The following is a 19,914-nucleotide window of genomic DNA, read 5'->3' as shown; positions in this document are numbered from 1 at the left end:
ATAAATGACAGCAAAGCCCACTATTAGAAATGAAAAGGCTGAGTTGGAGAAATGCCAAAGTCTAGAACAAAGTTGAGATGTGGCAAAGTTGAGAATGAACTGGTTTCTTTCCACAGATCACAATTCTCATTTTTCACAGAGAGAAGTGAGACATGATTACACAGTCATGTAAACTGCCTGAGTGTCAGCCTCTCTTCTCCAGTACTCCTCTTTCCTGGTGGTTTCTCCTCTTTTGCCTTGTCCTTGATGGCCCACGGATGAAGGCAAAGGAAACAAGTGAATTTTCAAGGCCATCTGGGAGATCAGTCTCTTACTATCCTGGGAGCCTGGCATGGTTGAAAAGCTCTACTCTCCTAACTCTCCCTCCTTCCCAGTCATAAATAGGTCTACCTTTCCAACCCTTGCCCAGCTTGGCCTTACGATGTTATAGTGTGGAATATCTACACAGCTTCCACCTCCAGCCCTGGTTGTCAAGCAGGTTTAGATGTAGACTCTGGTTGACTCTACACAGCGCTGGATCCTAACTTGTCATAGCCACTTATTTCTCCTTGACGGTTGCCTGTCAGCTGATCGTAGCAGGATGTCACCCAGTCCCTCTGCTCTGGATGCAGGCTGCTTACCGTTCTCTCCTCACGTCCCACGTTCAAGACCCATTGACCCCCTGACCATTTTGTTTCCTGAACACCCTCTCAGCGACACCTCTTCTCCTCCAGCTCTACTGCTCTAGCCCTGGCTTCTGTCCCTCATGGAATGAGTTCAAACAGCACCCTGCTCCCTCCTCCCCGAGTTTACCCACCGCAAATCAGGCTTCCACACTCAGCCCAATTATTGTCCTTAAACTACAGCTCTGATTATATTATACATGTCCTAAATCCCTGAGGCCTCCACAAGTCAGTGCGAGACATTTTGAGCCCCTATGCAAAAAACATGAGCCCAAACTACTTTTCCAGACTCACCTTTCACCATTGCCAGCCAATCCTCCAGCCCCACAAGACCACTCACCATAGCTAAACCAACTCTCCCCTTCCACATGTCTCTTCCCTCCTAAAAGCCCATCCCTTGACAGCTAAGTGCTGACTTCATGACTTTGTGTGAAGCCTTCCTTCCTGAACTTCCCCAATGAGAGGAATCCCTAACACTTCTCTGTAATAGAGCACACAGGTCAAATCTGTTGTCACATGCATGCCCCTGTTTGTAACTCCCCTGGTATCCCTGTCTCCCCACCAGTGCATGAGCCTTTGAGAGCAAGGGCTTGACCATTCCTCATGGTGCCCGCCCCACCTAGTACCTGACCTAGATTTCAGCAAATACAGAATGAAATGCTGGTTAAAATCAAATAAAATCCAGGTGCCCAGTTCTCTATCAGCCTCTGCATCGTTCTATACCCATTTCCAACAGGCTCTCTGGGAGCAAGTCACCTTATCCCCTTGCAGGATCTGCTATCAGGGACCCACAACATACCACCGGAGCATCAATGGGCAATGGCAATATTCCTTGAGAAGGTCCTATTTTCATCTCACATATCAAACACACTTAAGAACCTCAATGCATGGCTTGGTCTAGACATATTATTCTTGACATCTGCTCACAAACTAGGGGAAGAGAACATGGTCACACTTCCTTCAAGAAAATTCAGTACACATTCCCAGCATCACAGACTTCCTACTTTTGATGATGATGGTGGTGGCATAAAGTACCAGTAGCCTCGTCTTCTGAAAGGATCTGCCATGCTGCTGATGTAATCATTCTGATGAGAAACTTCACGTCGAAGTTCAGCAATTTCTTCCAAAACATTTTCAAAGCTTCCTTTGTTACCTGCCAAGGAAAGCCATTCTGTGAAGTTGGGCATGAAATCATGTACTTCCCTCCTCTCAACCTACACAAGTGATTCCATGACAGCTAATGACTTTGGCTCCTCAAAGTTGACTTTTCAGCCTCTCCCATGGTAATAAGTTTTTGCTAACACTTAAAGAGGATAGACGTACCCTTCTGTTGTTCATTTATAAAGGGAGGCAGAGAAAGAAAACAAACAGATTTGTAAACATTATTTCTTTTGAAAATTCAAAATTTCTTGTCTCATTGTAATCAAGTTTCTTAATACCTCACTTACGTAAAATGTTTAAATTCTTTGCTTTTATTCATTAAGCTAATTATCACAGCTCTGGAAATCGAGCATGGAATTGATCTATCAGAGCTAAATAAATTGCTAAGGTGAAAAACAAACAAGATGATTTTTTTTAAAGATGATCTGACATTAGAACTATAAAACCACTACCGAAGTCAAAGCCTAGGGGCCCTTGGGTGGCTCAGTCGGCTAAGTGTCCGACTTTGGCTCAGGTCACGATCTCACAGTTCAGTTCGTGAGCTCGAGCCCCACATCGGGATCTCTGCTGTTAGTGCAGAGCCTGCTTGGGATCTTCTGTCCCCCTCATCCTTCCCCTCCCCTGCTCACACTCTATCAAAAATAAGTGTTTTTAACAAAAAAAACCCAAAACAACGAAAAAAATCAAAGCCCAATGCTTTACCAGCCCCGGTGAGGTCTAGTAAATTCCGCAGCCTTGCGATCTCTGTCCTTTGCCTCTCCATCGTCTCATTTAGTTTCTCCATCTCCAGCACGTGTGAGTTTGCTACTCCAGGGCCCACATCTACTTTCTCCATCTCAAGTCGAAACTATTTAAAAAATCACATACACAAAATTGCCAACGAATATTCTTTCCTACATGCACCCTGCAATTTGATTTAGTAAATCCAGAACTTTTACCTACACTTTACTAATGAGGAAAACACATTACTCCTTGTATTTAAATTGCACTCTGCCTGACACGTGGTAGAGGACAAAGTGCTGATGAACTACTGACTATATTTCCAATAATTCTGTCTCTCGGGAGCTGACATAGGACCAATAAGGGGAAGGTGTCAGGGTACCAGCACTGACCTGCTCCTCTTTATCTCTGAGAAGGTTCTGCAGGAGTTCAATCTCAGCTTCTGCTCGGGTCAGATCCTTGGCCGCCTGCGCTGCCTGTCTGCTGAACTTCTCCGTCTCCTGCAACTCCTGCTGGGACAGAGGTATGAGAAAGGCAGCACTGCCATCACGTGTTGTTGTCTTCATTTCTTTCTGCCGCTCAGACGGACTCCTCTGTTTTCGTCTGACTGCCTGCCTGGCCACCCTATGCGTGCGTGGCGCCTGGTCCCACCTCATCCTGTGCTATTCCCATCACTTGGCAGCCTGCTCCGCCCCTCTATGGGGGCCACGTGAGCAGGGGGCTGCATCTGAAAGAGCAAGGGCTAGCTTTTTCTTCACTGTTCTACAGCTTTCCACGACTGAGGTCTCTCTGGACTCTCATCATTACATTTTCTCTACGATCTACTGTCCTAATCTCATGAGCATTTGTACCCTTTAAAACTGTTAACAGATACCATCTCAGTCAGGAGGCAAAACAGTCCTGTAGGTCACATATGATCTGACTGCACAAGATGAAAAGTCTGGGGTTCAGAAAGATTCTGTGGCAAGCCTTTAAAACCTTAGTTCAGGTGTGTATGGACAGCTACCTCCCTAAGCGGAGCTCTACACCTTGAGGTGGGGATGGTGTGTTTCATTTGATGGCTCTCGTCAGGGCTCAGTAGAGGGACCCATGGCAGGGCTGTGACTGGAGAAATACAATCTTCAGTCTGAAGGGGAACAGACAACTTTACGGTGGTTTATAAATCAGCCAAAGCCTGTAAGAGCAGTGATACAAGCAGCGATGGTTTGGGGACAGCAGCAGCACCGTGGAAACTTGTTCTGCACGTGTGGACTCACCTCTGCTCGCTCTTGGTTAATTTTCATAACAGTTCCATGAAGGGATCTGAGCTGGTCTTTGGCAATGGTGAGCTCAGCTGTGGCCAGTTTATCAGAGGCGGCCACGGCTTTCTTTAGTTTCTTTAATTCTCTGTCTAAGCCGAGAAGCTGCTCCTGAGATTTGGCATCTTCAAGTTTCTTCTAAAGTGAAAGAAACATTAAACAAACAGATGAGTCATTTGGTAACGATGAATTAAGACATAAGCTCCATGAGGGCAGGGACTCCATTCACTGCTGCATGGTCTGTGCCTAGAATAATAATACATGGTACAGGGGTGCCTGGGTGGCTCAGTCAGTTGAGCGTCTGACTCTTGATTTTGGCTCAGGTCTGATCTCACAGTTCGTAGGATCAAGCCTGGCATTGGGTTCCGCACTGGTGGCATGGAGCCTGCTTGGGGTTCTCTTTCTCCCTCTCTCTGCCTCTCCCTGGCTTATGATCTCTCAAAAGTAAACAAACTTAAAAAAAATAATACACGGTACAAAGTAGGTGTTCCATATTCACTGAGTGAATGAATAAATAAAACCAACTCAAAACTGTATGGTAAACTTAGAAGGAAATCAGTCTTCTTAGTCAAGAACCTCAGTGATCATAGGGTCGCCTGGGTGGCTCAGTCTGCTGAGTGCCCAATTCTGGGTCAGGTCATGATCTCACAGTTCATGGGTTTGAGCCTTGCGTTGGACACTGTGCAGACAGCTCAGAGCCTGGAGCCTGCTTCAGATTCTGTGTCTCCCTCTCTCTCTCTACCCTTCACCTACTCACGGACGGTCGGTCGGTCTCTCTCTCTCTCTCTCTCTCTCTCTCTCTCAAAAGTAAACATTAAAGGGGCTCCTGGGTGGCTCAGTTGGTTGAGCATCTGACTTCGGGTCAGGTCATGATCTCATAGTTTGAGTTCGAGCTCCGCATTGGGCTCTGTGCTGACAGCTGGGAGCCTGGAGCCTGCTTCGAATTCTGTGTCTCCCCCTCTCTCTGCTCCTCCCCCGCTCATGCTCTGTCTCTCTCTCCTTCAAAAACAAATAAAAACATTAAAATTAAAGAATAAATAAACATAAAAAAAAAAGTTATAAAAGGACCTCAGTGATCATAGATTCACTCATTCATTGGAAAAACATTTCCTGGCGCCATCACCAAGTGATAGACCAGTCCCTTGGGATCACTGGGTCAGGCACTGGGCATACAGCGATAAATAAAACAGACTTGCCTCAAAGAGCTTATGAGAGATGGATATTAAACAAATACTCAGAAAAACATATAACCCAAAATGGTGGTCAGTGCTATCAAGGGACAGAACGAAGTACTATTTGAGAGACTGTGGGAGAGACCTAGATTGGTAGGGAGGGAGCAGTCAGAGAGGAGGGTGGAAGAGTGTGGTCCAGGAGAGGGAATGGCATGCGGGAAGGTCAGGAGAACTTAGTATTTTTGAGGAACTGAAAGGAGGAGCATGGTGATAATAAGAATAAGAGGGAGCTAAGGAGAGGCAAAGCATGCTGGGCCTTATAGGCTTAAGAATTTGGGTCTTTTTTTATAACAACAACAGAAGTTGCTGAAGAAAGCAGAAATGAGGGGGGCTGACAAGAGCCAATTCATGTTAGTGTTTTAAAGTTTATTTATTTATTTGGGGGAGGGGGTTAGGGGCAGAAAGAGAGAGACTCCCAAGCAGGCTCCACACTGTCTCAACTGACTGAGACACCCAGGTGCCCCTAATTTATGTTTTTAAAGAGCATGTTGGCTGCTCTGTGGAGCAGGGTCATCAGTGGGAGTGGGAGAACTGTCAAGTGGCCACACCAGCTGTCCAGACGAGAAGTAATGGCTGGATGGGGTGGTGGCATCCGAGAAGAAAAAAGGGACCCATATTCCACATGTATTTTGGGGGTGGACTGAACAGGACTTGGGAACTGAAGGGTTCTCAGTGAAGTACGAAGCACGTCATTGAAGCTGGGAGAAGGGAGAAGGGAGGTGTGGGGAGTGACAAGGTATGAAACGGTGAGGCGTAGGACAGTGAACTTCCCAGAGAGAAGGGGAACGCTGCCCATTTGAGGCTGATGACCAAGAGATGACAGTGATACCACTACGCCTGGTGGCTGCTGTTTTTCTGCAGGAATGCTTAGCATGGGCACCCGCCTAAAGAAAGCTTTTGGCTACAGTTTTGTCAGGTAAGTGAGAAGGAAAAGGACAAGGGATTTGAGGACTTTTGCAAAAACGGCTATAGTGGTGGACCATGGAATTTAAATTGGATGACAAGGTATACGGCCAAGAAAGCCTAACAGACAGAAAAGGTGGGGCTGATGCCCTGGAACTGTGAGGGAAGCTGAGAAATCGTCAGTGTGGGGGCGCAGTGAGAGAGACAGAGCGGGGTGCTGTGGTTCGGGACTGCAGAAGGGGTGGGCACAATTTCTCAACTGGACAAGGTCGACGATGTGACCACGGGAGGAGATGGCCGAGGGGGGATGGAGAAGCTCAAAGAGAGGCCGCAGGATTAGGAAGATGAGGAGTTAAAAAGTAATTTCCCGTGGATGTGTCCAACTGTGCACAGGATTTCTGAGGAGGCAAATTCCTGCCAACGGCACTCAAGAGTCTGAAGTCACTCCTCGCATGCCAGCTCTCTCGTTTTCATCTACCATGGCACCACCGTGTCTCGGGCACCACAGTGCATCCCGCCCGGGTTCCCCTGGGTCCAGTTCCCCTGAGCCAGCAATGCTGCCGGAGGCAACCGTGGGCCTGCTCCCCAGGGGCAGGGTCCAGGCACAGGGACACAGATGGCACACTCCCCTAGTCTTCCCCACCTTTTTCTCTAACTCCTGGAGTTGGGCCAGAATTCTCTCCTTCTCTTCATCAGCTTCCTGAAGTTGGAGATCTGTAAGGCCTTGGATTTCCTCCATACTTTTTAGATTTTCTTGCAAATAGTGAATTTCATTCTCCAACTGTTGGATTCTCGCTTCGTGCTGCCTCTTATCGAAACTAATCTGTGAGAAAATCAAGTTTTGAAGATGATTTTTTAAGCAGAATATAAACTTCTTAGAGAGCTACATTTCATTTTACTAAAGAGCATAATGACATTTTGTACTAATGAGTTACAGGGGGCGGTTTTATCTTGAATGTTCTCTAGGATCCATTTTAATGTTTGCCTCATCATTAAAATAATTACATCCAGAAAAATCAGATTCTGGCATCATACTGCACCCTAGCAATATGGTATTGTTTACCCACAGGTTCAGAAACATTTCTCACTTGCTTCCAGAACAAGGAAAACACAGCCACAAAGAAGCCTGACTGATATCAGTAACCATATTCAGGGCTGAATTTTAGTCGCACGCAGTCTGACTGGTTAAGAGTGAAAATAACAGTAATTATACTGTATTTACGCGAGGAAGGAAGCACTGTAATTTGTTGAAAAACAGGAGTATTGGCCAAGCGCTTCCCTCCAGCTGCCTCAGGCCCCTTTCTTACTCTCGCTTCCAGGGCTCTCTCGCAGGCATGCCTGAACTCCTCTTGTCCGTTCACCAGTTTCTCTTGTTGCAGAGCCATTTCTTCCTGGAGTTTTCTCTCTCTCACTTGTGCTTCCTGTCTTTCCCACTGGGAGCGTGCAAGGATTTCACTGAACTGTTTCTGCAAATCAGCAAGACTTTTCCCTAAGACATCTGAAGGAGTATGGATTCTGGTAAGGGGGGAAAAAAGACGGTATGTGAACTCTTCTTTCTCATGCCAGACACTGGATGCAAACTGTGTTGGTAACATCAGTGCCGGACTAAAAGGAGCTGCGTGGAACAGTGACGGGAATCAGCACACAGAGCAACTGAGCATCTCCTAAGTGCGAATCAATGTTTTAGCCAATGACTGCCGTCACTCCGAAAACACAGGCTCCTAGCAGGCTAACAATGTTTGCTCAAAGAATAAATGTCCCCTTCATATATTTAAATGCATCTTGGCTTTCTTCTGAAATTGATTTTCTATTTCAAATGCATAATGTGGCTTTACTTCCTGACCACATGCAATGAACTTCCAAGAGTTACTCTTAAAACTTCTGTTTTAATTAAATTAAAGTAATTAAATTAATAAATTAATTAAAATGATTTAATTTAAATTAAAGAATACCTAAAAGTATGAAAGATTTAAAATGTACAAAAATCAGTGACAGGCAATTTGAATGAAGCAATCTTGTGTCTCAATCATGGAAATATGACTTGGGAAACCTTACAAAAGAAATCAGCCATTAGCGTAACTTAGGAAGGTGAGTCCATATGAACCTCACATTCATAACTTGGCAATCTTAACACCAGGAGGTCCCATCCCAATTTTCCATTACCTCATTTCCCCGGCTCCTGACTTCAGTTTTTTCCTTAGCTCATCCACACGAGCTGCCACGTCTTCTGGACGAATCAAACCATCAACCACATGGTTAAGGTGATTCTGGAAATCTTTAAGTTGCTGTTTTAACAGGTCATTGTCATCCTATGGATGGTGGTATAATGGGGTGGTAAAAGTTACCAAAAGAAATTAAAATACATGCACATCCGCATACACGGCCTGTATTACTTGTCATATGATAGTTTTATTCAACCCCCTTTACCAATTTTTTTTAAAAACTCTTTCTACTTGGGCTGACAGTATCTGAATCTACTGATCAACCTAAAGTCACAAAAGACAGAACCAGGCATTAGGATGTTTCCTGATGTGATACGAAAACAAGTACCTATGTTCTTGCTGAGAAGTAACTAAGATGAATCTAAATAAGCCTCTGTTTAAGAACATGTTAATCGGGGCGCCTGGGTGGCTCAGTCAGTTAAGTGGCCGACTTCGGCTCAGGTCATGATCTCGCAGTCCGTGAGTTCAAGCCCCACGTCAGGCTCTGTGCTGACAGCTCAGAGTCTGGAGCCTGTTTCAGATTCTGTGTCTCCCTCTCTCTGTGACCCTCCCCTGTTCATGCTCTGTCTCTGTCTCAAAAATAAATAAACGTTAAAAAAAAATTTAAAAAAAAAGAACATGTTAATCAATACCATAAAAGATGCTACCAGCAAAATCTAGGATGCGAAACTCCAAGGGACAAAGACCTGGTTTTCTTTATTTATTTTTAAATTTTTTTAAGTCTTTATTTATCTTTGAAAGAGAGAGAGAGAGAGAGAGAGAGAGAGATTGAGAGCATGAGCAGGGAAGGGGCAGAGAGAGAGGGAGACACAGAATCTGAAGCAGGCTCCAGGCTCTGAGTTGTCAGCACAGGGCCCGACACAGGGCTTGAAGCCACAGACTGTGAGATCATGACCTGAGCCAAAGTTGGACGCTTAACCGACTAAGCCACCCAGGTGCCCCTGGTTTTCTTTAAAACATAAAGGGGGAAAGGAGGAGGACATCTATAGACTACAAGAGACTTAAGAACCAAGTCAACCAAATGCCATGTGTGCACTTTATTTGGATCCTGGTTCCAACAAACACTTGTAAAAACAGATAATCTTAAAATTTGATGTTAGGGAATTCTTATAATTTTAAGATATAAAGAGGTATCTGTTTATGTTTTTTTTTCTTTTTTAAGGCTCTTACAGAGCCTTTTAAAAGCTTTTTAAAAGCCTTTTAAGGCTCTTACAGATAAAGTAAGATTTTCAGATTTACTTCAAAATAATTCAGTGTGTGAACAAGTGGGAGGGTTGGGGTAGGCAGGCATTATGGATGGAGTAACACTGGCCATGGGTTGCTAACTGTTGAAGATGGGTAATATGTATATGAGGAGTCATTTTAGTATTCTACTTTTGTATGTGTTTGAAATGTCCACAATTCAAAGTTAAAAAACAAAACCAAAAAAAACAAAAAAACAAAAAACAAAACCAACAACTTTCCCATAATTCTCTGCCAAGCAACTAAAACCTGAAACCTCTAATACTAAAGCTTCTCTAATAGCTTATATAATTCTCTGTGGGAGTATCTGTTACATGCCAGCATATTTTCACTATTAACAAACAAACATACGTAGATCCAAGAAGTAAATTCATACAATGCCCCTTGAAAGGGGTTGCACTAGAGTGCAACCCACTCTCGTTAAATTCCTGGATAATTACAAAGATATTTCAGGGGAAGAAGAATGCACCAATCTGACCCTGTTAGCTCAGTCTGGTGACAAACTGAGTGAAAGAAAGTAAAAGAAAACTGTTAAAAATCACCCTTAATTGTAAAGAAAAATTGTTCTACATCCTAAGACATTGATTGTATTGTCCTGAAGTGATTTACTTCAAACTCAGTGAAACACTCTTAACTAAAATGGAGAATTCAGAATTGCAATGAACATGTTAACTGCCTGTCCCATCTGGAGTCTGTTATCTGTAAACTGTCCTGAACATTGCCCTGAGGTGCCCGTATTTCTACTACTGTCTAATCCTGGGCACAGGTGATCAAACCAAAGGCCAAACAATCCATAGACTAGCCAGGAAACAAGTTCTCACTCTCTCCAAAATTTGAACCAAGATCCAGTACATGGTCAAGTCTGTAAAAGCTGGCCTTGTAAAGGTATGTCAGCTTAGGGCTGGAGTCAATGCTGGGCCAAATACAATACCCACAGAGACAGAGGAGAATGAGAGAGCCATGTAGTTCCTGAAAGACTGACTGATAGAGCAGCTCTGTCTCCTTTCTAGTGTTAGTAGGTTCTGGTTCACTGCAACTAAATGATTGTCTGACAAAGACAAATGCAGAGTGAGTTTAACTTGAACTCTGTTATCAAGAGGTCAGTAGGCCAAGGACCTAGTTTTAACTAAGGTAGTGTCACAGCATGGGCTAGTGTTCTGGAAAGCTGACTTCGGTTTCTACCTTGGAGGAGAAGGCCCCCGAAGAACACATTTTAGTCCCTTGAAGCGACGTATGCTGAAGTATGTGGGTGAAATAAAGATGTACGAGATTTTCTTTTGAAGTGTTCCAGCCAAAAAATATAAAAGGGGACTAACTAAAACAAGAATGGCAGAATGCCGGGAACTGTTTCAGCAGGGTAAACAAAAGGACATAAGGCTATTTTATTTTTGTGATTCAAAAATTTCCATGGTAAATATAAAAAAATAATCTACTGAGCAGCCAACACACACACAACTCAAACGAGAATGGAAAACGCGCACATCTTTTCTGATACTTGTTTCAGAAATTAAACTGAGAGAGGTAAAAATTAAATTCTAGGTTACATTTCCCTAAACTTTAAGGAAAAAATATCCAAGGCCTTGAAAGAAGGGAGAGAATGTGGGTGAGCTGTTTAGGCTTATTTGTCACAAACGCCCCTGCCTGGAAGCCTTCCTTAAGACCTTGGCAACTCTGTGCCTTTATTTCTGGTGAAGTATGACACCTGCCCTGTCAGTCAGCCAAGTGGCCCTTGGCCTCACGGATTTGGAGACCTGAGTGTTGATTCAGGTACTTGTTCACTCAGACATCTGTGCTCTCTCGGAGAGTTTAATTGTCTGGAAAATCCTGTCCACCTGCTTCTCTGGCAGTTTGTCGGGCAGATTACTGTGACAGTAGCAGTAAAGACATTCCGCCAAGGCAAACCCCCACAGATGTAAAATGACTGCATTTTTAGTAGAACCCTTTCTGAGAAGGCGACTGTGAACACTGTTTACAGTTAAGAAGTTCTGCGGCCCACTCTAGCTAAATTCCTGGATAATCACAAAGATATTTCAGGGGAAGAAGAATGCACCAATCTGATCCTTTTAGCTCCGGCTGGTGACAAATCTGCTTCTCAGAGAAACGCAAGGTATGGCTGTCACCCGTGAGTTTCCACAGCGCTGGCTCTTTACTCCTGACACTGCCCCCGTCTCTTCACATCACCACCACAACACAAAAGATGCGCATGTTCATAATTTTACAACGACGGGCTCACAGGAGGACAGAGGCTCTGGTACCGTCCCACCCAGAGTTCTTCTCTTCTAATAATTCAAGTAGCCTACAACGTGTTGGCACAGGCTGTTAAGGGTCTGACTACAGGCAGCAACACCTTAGGGTGTCCTACGTGAGAATGCACCCTGGACGAACGCGTCTCTACCTGCAGCTGTTTAAGTTGCGTGCGGAGCTCGCTGTTCTCTTGGTCCTTTCCTTCGGAGAGCTGGGCTTTTCTGAGGGCATTCCTGAGGGCTTGCTTTTCCTTCTCAAGTTCTGCTTGAAGGGCCGACTGTTCTAACTATTGCCGTGGGAAGCAAACGGTATGAAAACATAAAACAGCGACAGCTTTTTCAATCTAAAAAGCCATAAATAAATTTACATACACGCACAATTCCTTGCTAGCTATGGTTTCATAGTAACTCCATTTTATGTCTGTACGCTCAGATTTCAAAGCCCAAGTTCATCTTTTTCACATGTCTCCTTCAACTATTAACACTGAAGAGTAGACATCACAATGGGCTCAGCCCAGATATACCAAATTAGAATCTCAGCGCTGGGCCCAAGGACCTACCTTTGAGAGTTCTGTGAGTGATTCAACAGCGACTGCTCCTCTTTTCCTCAGACCAGTATTTCTCAAACTGCGGTCCTCATCAAAAATCACTTGGTGTGCTTGTGAAAAATGCAGATGCCCAGACTACCTCTCAGACTCAATGGGCCAGAAGCTCGAGGACAGGGCCCAGGAATCTGCATTTAACAAGCATCTCAAGTGACTTCATAGAGCTAAAGTACACCAATTAGAGATCTGTGGGTCAGGGAGAGACTGCTGTGCTCCGTACCCTCAACATCTGGCTTGAAGACCAATTCTGGCAGTGCTGATTTCAAGAAGGGGAGAGTCCCTTTCAATACCCAGTAAATCTGTGAAAAGGCTAGGCTGCTATAACACTTCTGTCAAGACTCACGAGGGGGAAAAAAGGACAATGGAAATACAACGGAGAATAGATCTTAAACTAGTAAAGGCTGGCTTGAAAACTTAAGAGAATTTATTTTTTATTTGAAATGAGATGCCATTTTATTTACCATTATTTAGAAATCTGTATTTATTCTGGCATTTTAATTGTTTTCCCCAGCTTCCTATTTTTGCAGTCTGATCTTATCAACTGTAGTTTTGTAAACCTTGGCACTCTTGAGAAATATAATCCTGACAATTGTCAAGTGGTTTTGATATCTGATAAGTAAAGGGATACAAATTAACATAATTACTATAATAAGCATGACTTTTTTTTTCCTTTTCTAATCACACGAATGCTATTTTACATACATTCCTGGGATTTAAACTATCTTATTTTATGTCATTTTCATCCAATAAGTGCATACTGACCCCCTTCGTGACCAGGCACTGAGAAAAGAGAAACAAGCATATACAATCTGGGTGTTCACTGTGCTCTGGGTCTAGCAAGAGAGACAGACAGTCTGAACAGATGATTATCAGACACATGATAAAATGTTTTAACTGAGCACAGGCTATAGGAAAACCAAAGCAGGATCCTGAACCCAGATTTCCAGCAGGCACAAGAGGAAGGTCGTGATGGGCTTCCTGGCGAAAGATGCAGCCTATGTGACTAACAGCTGAAGAAAATGACATTTTTAATCTGAGTAAGAATACACTGTAACTGGCCCGTCTGCCTCTCTGCCTTGATCTCTCACATTCCCGCCTACTCTTCTTCTTGCTCCTGGCATCCAAGAGCCATGCTTTCAGCACTTCAAATGCACTGTGCTCCCTCTCCTTGCCTCTGCCTAGAACATTTGTCCCTTACCCCTTCCCTTTGCACCCCCGCTGCCTCTGCACAGCAAAATCCAACTCACCCTTTCAGTGAGTTTCTCTAGGGCAGACTTCCCTGACCACCCCTCCCCTGCTATCCCTTTCTTTCTCCCACACCCGTGTCACCTACTACACTGTCAGCTCCACAGGGACAGTGACTGTGCTGGTCACTGCAGCATCTACAGCACCTGGCCCTCAAAGGCCAATCAGTAAGCGGTTCTTGGGTGAATAATTATTTCTCTAATTTGCAAGTACAATATAAACTAGTAGATACTTCGTCCAACCCAAATAGAAAGTAGCAAATAACATAGAACAAGGTGCTCTGGTGCCCAGTATTTCCCTTATCCTCACTATAACCCCTTTTACAGACAAGGAGGCATTTTTTCAGAGGCTCAAGAGCTATGACGTGATCTGCATGCTCACACAGGGACTCACAGAGGTAGTATCTGGACTCAGAGTATCTGACTCCAAAAATGTATACTCTTCCCATCATTCCATATACAGTATATGACAAAGTCTTTAATCTTGCATTTAATTAAAGAAAGGCTGATATGCTAAGACCACAGGGCTTGGATTCTAGATGGCTTTATGCTGCTGCTTACCTGGCTGAACCTTCTAAGTTTTTCCAACTCCTCCTTGAGCTGGCTGGCTTCAGCATCCCGTATTTTCAGCTGAGCCTCTAGCTCAGCCTCATAGGCACTGAGATCTCCCTGGGTCTGCTGCAGGGATACATTCACCTCATGCTGCTCCTGGAGGGCACTCTCCAGTTCTGCGAGCTCCTGTAAGGATTCGGTATGTTTATGGAACCCTCTGTTCTGCCTAAGCATCCGCAAGCCATCATAAGTAACCTGAGCACTGTGAACCAAATGGCCAGCCAATGCTGGCCTGGCACAGAAAGCCCTCATTAACAATACAATGAAGCCACAGGCTGTGCCTATCCAGGCTGGAAAACAAAGTCCTGACTAAATGTAATCAGAAAAATCAGTAAGCTACCAACATGTTTTCCAAAGTAACCATCTGTGTGATACTTTAAATGTGCCTGAATATGTAAGAAGAGAGGGGTATAAAATGTTAGGCCTATTCTCCATCAGACACTGGAATAAATGCTTTCACGTGTATTCTGTTGAACCTTCACGGTAACCGTGTAAGGCACGGCATTATCCTCATTTCACAGAAGAGGACAGAACGAACATGTAAGTAAACTGCACAAGGCTGCGCAGTTAAAAAGACAGGATATGAACCCAGATCTCTGACTCCAAAGCCCACACCCTCTTCTATTAAACCACAGCATGTTCACTTATTACAAGAACAAAATGGGACTAGAGCTAATATTAAGGATGACAGAGTAACTCGAGTGAGTACTGACAACAGAAATACATACTGATTGGCGTACCACAGTTCTGATTCATTTTAGCCCGTCTGTTTTTTATGATTAAACATTACAGCTTTCACCTATTTATTTGGGATCTCGAAGAACTGGATCAAACGATTCTGGATTAAAGAGGAGGCTCTTGTGATAAGAACTTCCACAGAAGAGTTTCTCGGGGAGGTCTGAATTATTTGAGTTGCTTGTTCAAAATGCAAACTCCATATACAACCAACAAAGGTCCAGAATATTTAGAGAATTCCTACAAATCATTAAGAAAAAGACAGACAATCCAGGAGAAAAAATGGACACAAAACATGAATAGGGAATTCACTGAAGAGGAAAGCTAAATAGCAAATTAACAAATGGAAGGTGCCCAGTCTCTCCAGTATTCAAGGGAAAATGCAGTTAAAACAAGATACTAGTTTATTTAGAGCATAGGGGAACAAGCTGAACAAACCACGAGAAAACAGCAGACAAATTCAGAATGTGGGACACCCTGTGGGACCACTGGCCTCGTCTCTACACATACATTTACACACACAGCTGTAAAAGGCATTCTCGGTACAACTGGCAAAATCTGAACATGGTTCAGATATTAGATGATATTAGGGAATTATTTTTAATTTTTCCAGGTGTAATAATGGTATCGTAGTGATGTAAGAAAATGTCCTGATTTTTAAGGGATATGTATTTAAGGGACGATGTCATGATGTTTGCCAACTTTCAAATAACTCGGGGGAAAAAAACCAAATACAGCAAAATATTTTTTGAGTCTGGGAGAGCATATAGATATTCGCTGAACCATTCTCTCAACTTTCCTTATAAATGTAAAATTTTCATAATAAAAAGATACCATTTCAAATTCAGCAGGCTGGCAAACAATAAAACTGACAAAATGTTAAATTTCCTGAATGTGATAATTATTCTCTTAGATATTCTATGTTAGAAAATGTCCCTGTTCCTAGGAAATACACGATGAAATATTTAGAAGCTAAGGAGGATGAGGTCTACAACTAATTCTCAAATGGTTAGAAAAAAATTCATATAAGAGTATGTAAAAATTATATATGAGAAGAAGAGAAAGCAGATGTAGCAAAATATTCACTGAGGACTCTGAATGCGGGTACAGTGAGTTATGTGGATTATTCTTGCAACTCTCTTGTGAATTTAAAATTATTTCAAAATAAAAGCTTAAAAAATAAAAGTTGGACAACACTAAGGTGTTAGCAAGGATGTGGTATAGTGGTGGCCCTCGCATTGCCGGTTGGAGTGGAAACTGATCGAATCACTATGGATGGTAATTTGACATGTAATGAAGTTGAGCAGGCACATACCCTCCGACTCACAGTTCCAATGTGAACATAGTCCCCATGCTCAAGATTGTGTGCAAGGATGTTACGCTCAACATTGTAATAGCAAAAGACCAGAAACCACCTAAATGTCCTCCAAGAAGAGAACGGATAGGCAATAACTTTGTGGTAGCTACCTACAACGGAATGCTATATACCCTCACGAAAATAAGCAAAGCAGAGCTATATGTATCAACGTGTATAATTTCCCAAAACATAAACAGGAAGGAAGACAAAAGTGACCAAAGAATATGTACACTATGATATCTTTTATATAAATCTTAAAATTGTGCAAAACAATGCTACATATTGCTTATGGATGACTTTATATATAATAAAAGAGAGATGCAGGGAAATAAGTATATTCAAGATTCTGTTACCTCTGTAAGGAGGTACACACAGGGTTTTGAATATATCCGTAGTTTCATTTCTTAAGCTGAGTTGTGAGTGCATGGTGTTAAAAACAATTTTTAACATTTTTATCTGCCTGAGAAATTTCATAATGCTGCATATATGACCTCAAACTTCCAGCACAAACCCTACGAGGGATGAAATTTGGGAATATGGGTTCTCATGCAAGATAAAGTTTGTCAAACAACTAAAACAGATCAAGTGAAATCTCCAAATGAATGGCAACAAGCCAGGTATAGAAGGGTAGAGTTTACAACACGGCCTCTTGTTTGGTAAATAGTTAAAATTATGAACAAGAAAATTATGTTGTGCTTAATTTTGCTGTACAAATAACAACCACTTAATACAGCTAATGTAACAGCTACAATTTCGCATTGTTTAGAGTTATGGGATAACACATTTCAGGGATAGAAATTCAGCTAAAATAACCTTCCTTTTCTTAGTAAAGGAAAAATAATGATTCCAAGTGTGTCAAACCTGGGCGGGGGGAACCCACTAAATAGCCACTGTGACTTTTTGTCACTTCAGATTGCACAGCTGCTAACTTCCTTAGCTATCTTAATTTGGACGTCACCTACTTCTGAGGCTCAGGAAACAGGTAAGAAGAAACAAATCATACCTTCCTCATATTTTCTGCATCTATGGCAACTATTTCCAGTTGGTCCCTTTCCTGCTCGACCTCACTCAGTCTCTGGAGCAATGTCTCTTTCTCATCCTGTAGCTTTTTGCACTCATTCTGGGCCTGGGTTGCCTGGCCTTTGATAGTCTGCAGGTATTCTTGTAACCCACTGATGACACTCTCTAAATCCTTCTTCAGGGCTTCATTTGCTGCTATTTGTCCTAAGCAAAATGGAAAAAGGGAAGGTGATAATGTATACAAGAAAATGCTTTCAAGATACAGAACTACAGCATTTAGTCTCCTTAGTTATTTGTTACTGGCTAAGAATGAAACTGTAAATGGTGTACTATCTCATTTTTTCTTTTTCAAGATATAATGATAGTTTTTCCCCTCTCTGGTCCACAGTACAGGACTACTAAGTAGCTACACAATAAAAACAGTATATTCAGTGGGCATTGCTTAAAAAATGCTCAATTCAGGCTATAAAAAGTTTAAAATAAAATAATGAAAGTAAACTTTTCTAAATAAATTTCCAAATAAAATAATGAAAAATGTGCAGCAACACTGTGAGTTCTTGCCGCTAGATACACAAAACAAAACCACTCAACATAGAAGACTAATCCAAGACCGGCAGCATAAACATGTAACTTGAAGACTTATAAAAAAAAAAAAACAAACCACCAACCCAAATCATATACTGGGTGCTTACCATGTGCCAGGCACTTTACGAACACTACCTCGTTTAATCTTGCCAACAACTAATGACTGAGACAGAAATAACTTGTCCCAGGCCACACAGCTGATAATGGCAAAACGGGGATTGGGATCGTTTTACACTACTACAACCTATATTATCTTCCTTTCCCACCATTATGGCAAAGTCACAATCTCAATCTGCATTGCAAATGTAGGTCCTAAATTCTTCCCATACTCTCCTTATAACTAGAAACTGAATGCCCTGGTGTCAATGGGCTCTTTGTTCCTGAAAGGATTATATGCTTTGAAAGAGAGTGACATGCCCCAGCTTACCATGATTATACACTGGCTTCTAGCCTACTGAATGCAATGACCTGACTCACTAGGAATCAATACAACAAAACTAAAATTGAATTTTTTTGTTTTTTACTTTTTACTTTGATGAAACAAGTATTTTGGGTACTCTGCAAATATTTCCCTATCAAACACTAGTACGAACAACTGAGGCATATCAGGATTAATGCCTGCCTGCGTGTCACTTGTCTTTTATTAATACTAGAACTGATTTACCTTAAATCTTACTTAAATTCTCACCTTCAGTAAGCTGTTGTTCAAGGTCCTTAATCTCTTCAGTCTCTTTGGCAATTCTAGAAAGTATCTCATCCAAACGGCTTTCAAGTTGTTTGTACTGCTTGTTCATGATGTCAAGTTGTTGTTCTTTACCTCTTTTCTGAGCCTTCATATGGCACTGAATTGAAAAAAAAAAAAAAATTAACAAAGTCCTGAGTTCCTTATACTCTTAAAAAAAATAATAATGCTTACCATTTCTAAAGGCAGAATGGAAAATAAAATGTAACGTTTTGAGTCTATTTGTGTCAGGCCTTGTGTTGTTTTCACACAGTGGTTTTCATTTAAACCTCATGATAACTTGATCTGAAAATCACCTCCATTGTACAGATATGCAAATTGAAAATCAAGGAGATTAAATTATTTTTCCAAGGGTACAGCCACGAGGTAATGTAGCCAAGCTCAATATTCTCTGCAGGGCATTAAAAACCAATTAAAATTGGTTTCCAAAATGTTAACTGATTTTTATACTCAGTATATAGCCATAGAAAATGAGTGTATTCTAAAATGTTAACAAGAATTATATCTGGGTGGAAGGATTACAGATTTTTTTAATGAATATTTTTAGTACTAAACATTTTGTAATAGACAATACCTTTTTAATCAGAAAAGCACATTAAACACGCTTTTTAAAAAAAGGTTTCTTAGGGAGAAACAGAGACATGGAAGAAATACTTACTTAGAATTCAAGTGTATTTTTGATTCCTTAGACAAAGAAACACATGATTTTTAGGTTTGATAAACTGGTAGCTAAGACCTATACACCATTCAGCCCAGTCACTGTCAAGATGGAGGGCCACACGGAGGCACACTCCTCTACCAAGACATATGCCCCTGGTGGAAAACTGAGTTTTCCCATATTCACACAGCCACTCACACCCCGAGAGCCACCGCATTAGGGAGCTACTGTCAACTGAAAACTGGATTGTACTTCCAGGTGGGCTCAGGGAAGAAAAAAACAACTGAGAATCAATGTCTGGCTTAACTCTTCTTTTTACATGTGAAAACGGAATCTCAGATCTACCAATGACTTGCCCAGGTCTTCCTTAGAGGCAACTGTTCATGTGGAGACAAAATAATTCTCCAGAGAACCTTTGCCCTCTCACTGACATCCTCAGGGCTCCGGTTTGCCCCCATGGGATCAGAGGAACAGAACAATAAACCAAGAGAACATTAGCAGGAGAAAGAAGTGTATCACAGGCCGAAGAGCCAACTCCAAGGCTCTCATGGCTAATACCCATTTGATTATAAAAGAACATTTCTCAATTTTAGATGTCTGCTGCCACCAAAGCCAAGAAAGAAAAGTCTCTTCATTTTTAAGGAACAAGTGAATGAGAGCCTGGTCAGATGGT

The 19,914-nt window shown here is 42.3% G+C and overlaps 1 protein-coding gene across 8 annotated transcripts in view; it reads right to left on the bottom strand.

Moving 5' to 3' along the window:
• CNTRL (centriolin) overlaps nucleotides 1-19,914 on the bottom strand; it is an 83,567-nt gene that overhangs the window by 26,431 nt on the left and 37,222 nt on the right. For 7 of the 8 annotated variants that reach the window (XM_019453989.2, XM_053908243.1, XM_019453992.2 and 4 more), the window contains 11 exons: nucleotides 18,530-18,683; nucleotides 17,240-17,460; nucleotides 14,094-14,270; nucleotides 11,836-11,970; nucleotides 8,140-8,285; nucleotides 7,284-7,491; nucleotides 6,620-6,799; nucleotides 3,800-3,979; nucleotides 2,936-3,052; nucleotides 2,526-2,670; nucleotides 1,667-1,815 (listed from right to left, as the gene is read on the bottom strand). In XM_019453989.2, the coding sequence (XP_019309534.2) occupies nucleotides 1,667-1,815; nucleotides 2,526-2,670; nucleotides 2,936-3,052; nucleotides 3,800-3,979; nucleotides 6,620-6,799; nucleotides 7,284-7,491; nucleotides 8,140-8,285; nucleotides 11,836-11,970; nucleotides 14,094-14,270; nucleotides 17,240-17,460; nucleotides 18,530-18,683 (1,812 nt within the window). The remainder of the gene's footprint in view (nucleotides 1-1,666; nucleotides 1,816-2,525; nucleotides 2,671-2,935; nucleotides 3,053-3,799; nucleotides 3,980-6,619; nucleotides 6,800-7,283; nucleotides 7,492-8,139; nucleotides 8,286-11,835; nucleotides 11,971-14,093; nucleotides 14,271-17,239; nucleotides 17,461-18,529; nucleotides 18,684-19,914) is intronic. The other variant, XM_053908242.1, reaches the window with a different exon arrangement.

This window comes from Panthera pardus, unplaced genomic scaffold (assembly GCF_024362965.1).
Source record: "Panthera pardus isolate Hobbes unplaced genomic scaffold, ASM2436296v1 HiC_scaffold_20, whole genome shotgun sequence".
Taxonomy (NCBI): Eukaryota; Metazoa; Chordata; class Mammalia; order Carnivora; family Felidae; genus Panthera; species Panthera pardus.
The sequence above is the reverse complement of the archived record's forward strand: the minus strand, read 5'-3'. Positions and strand labels throughout refer to the sequence as shown.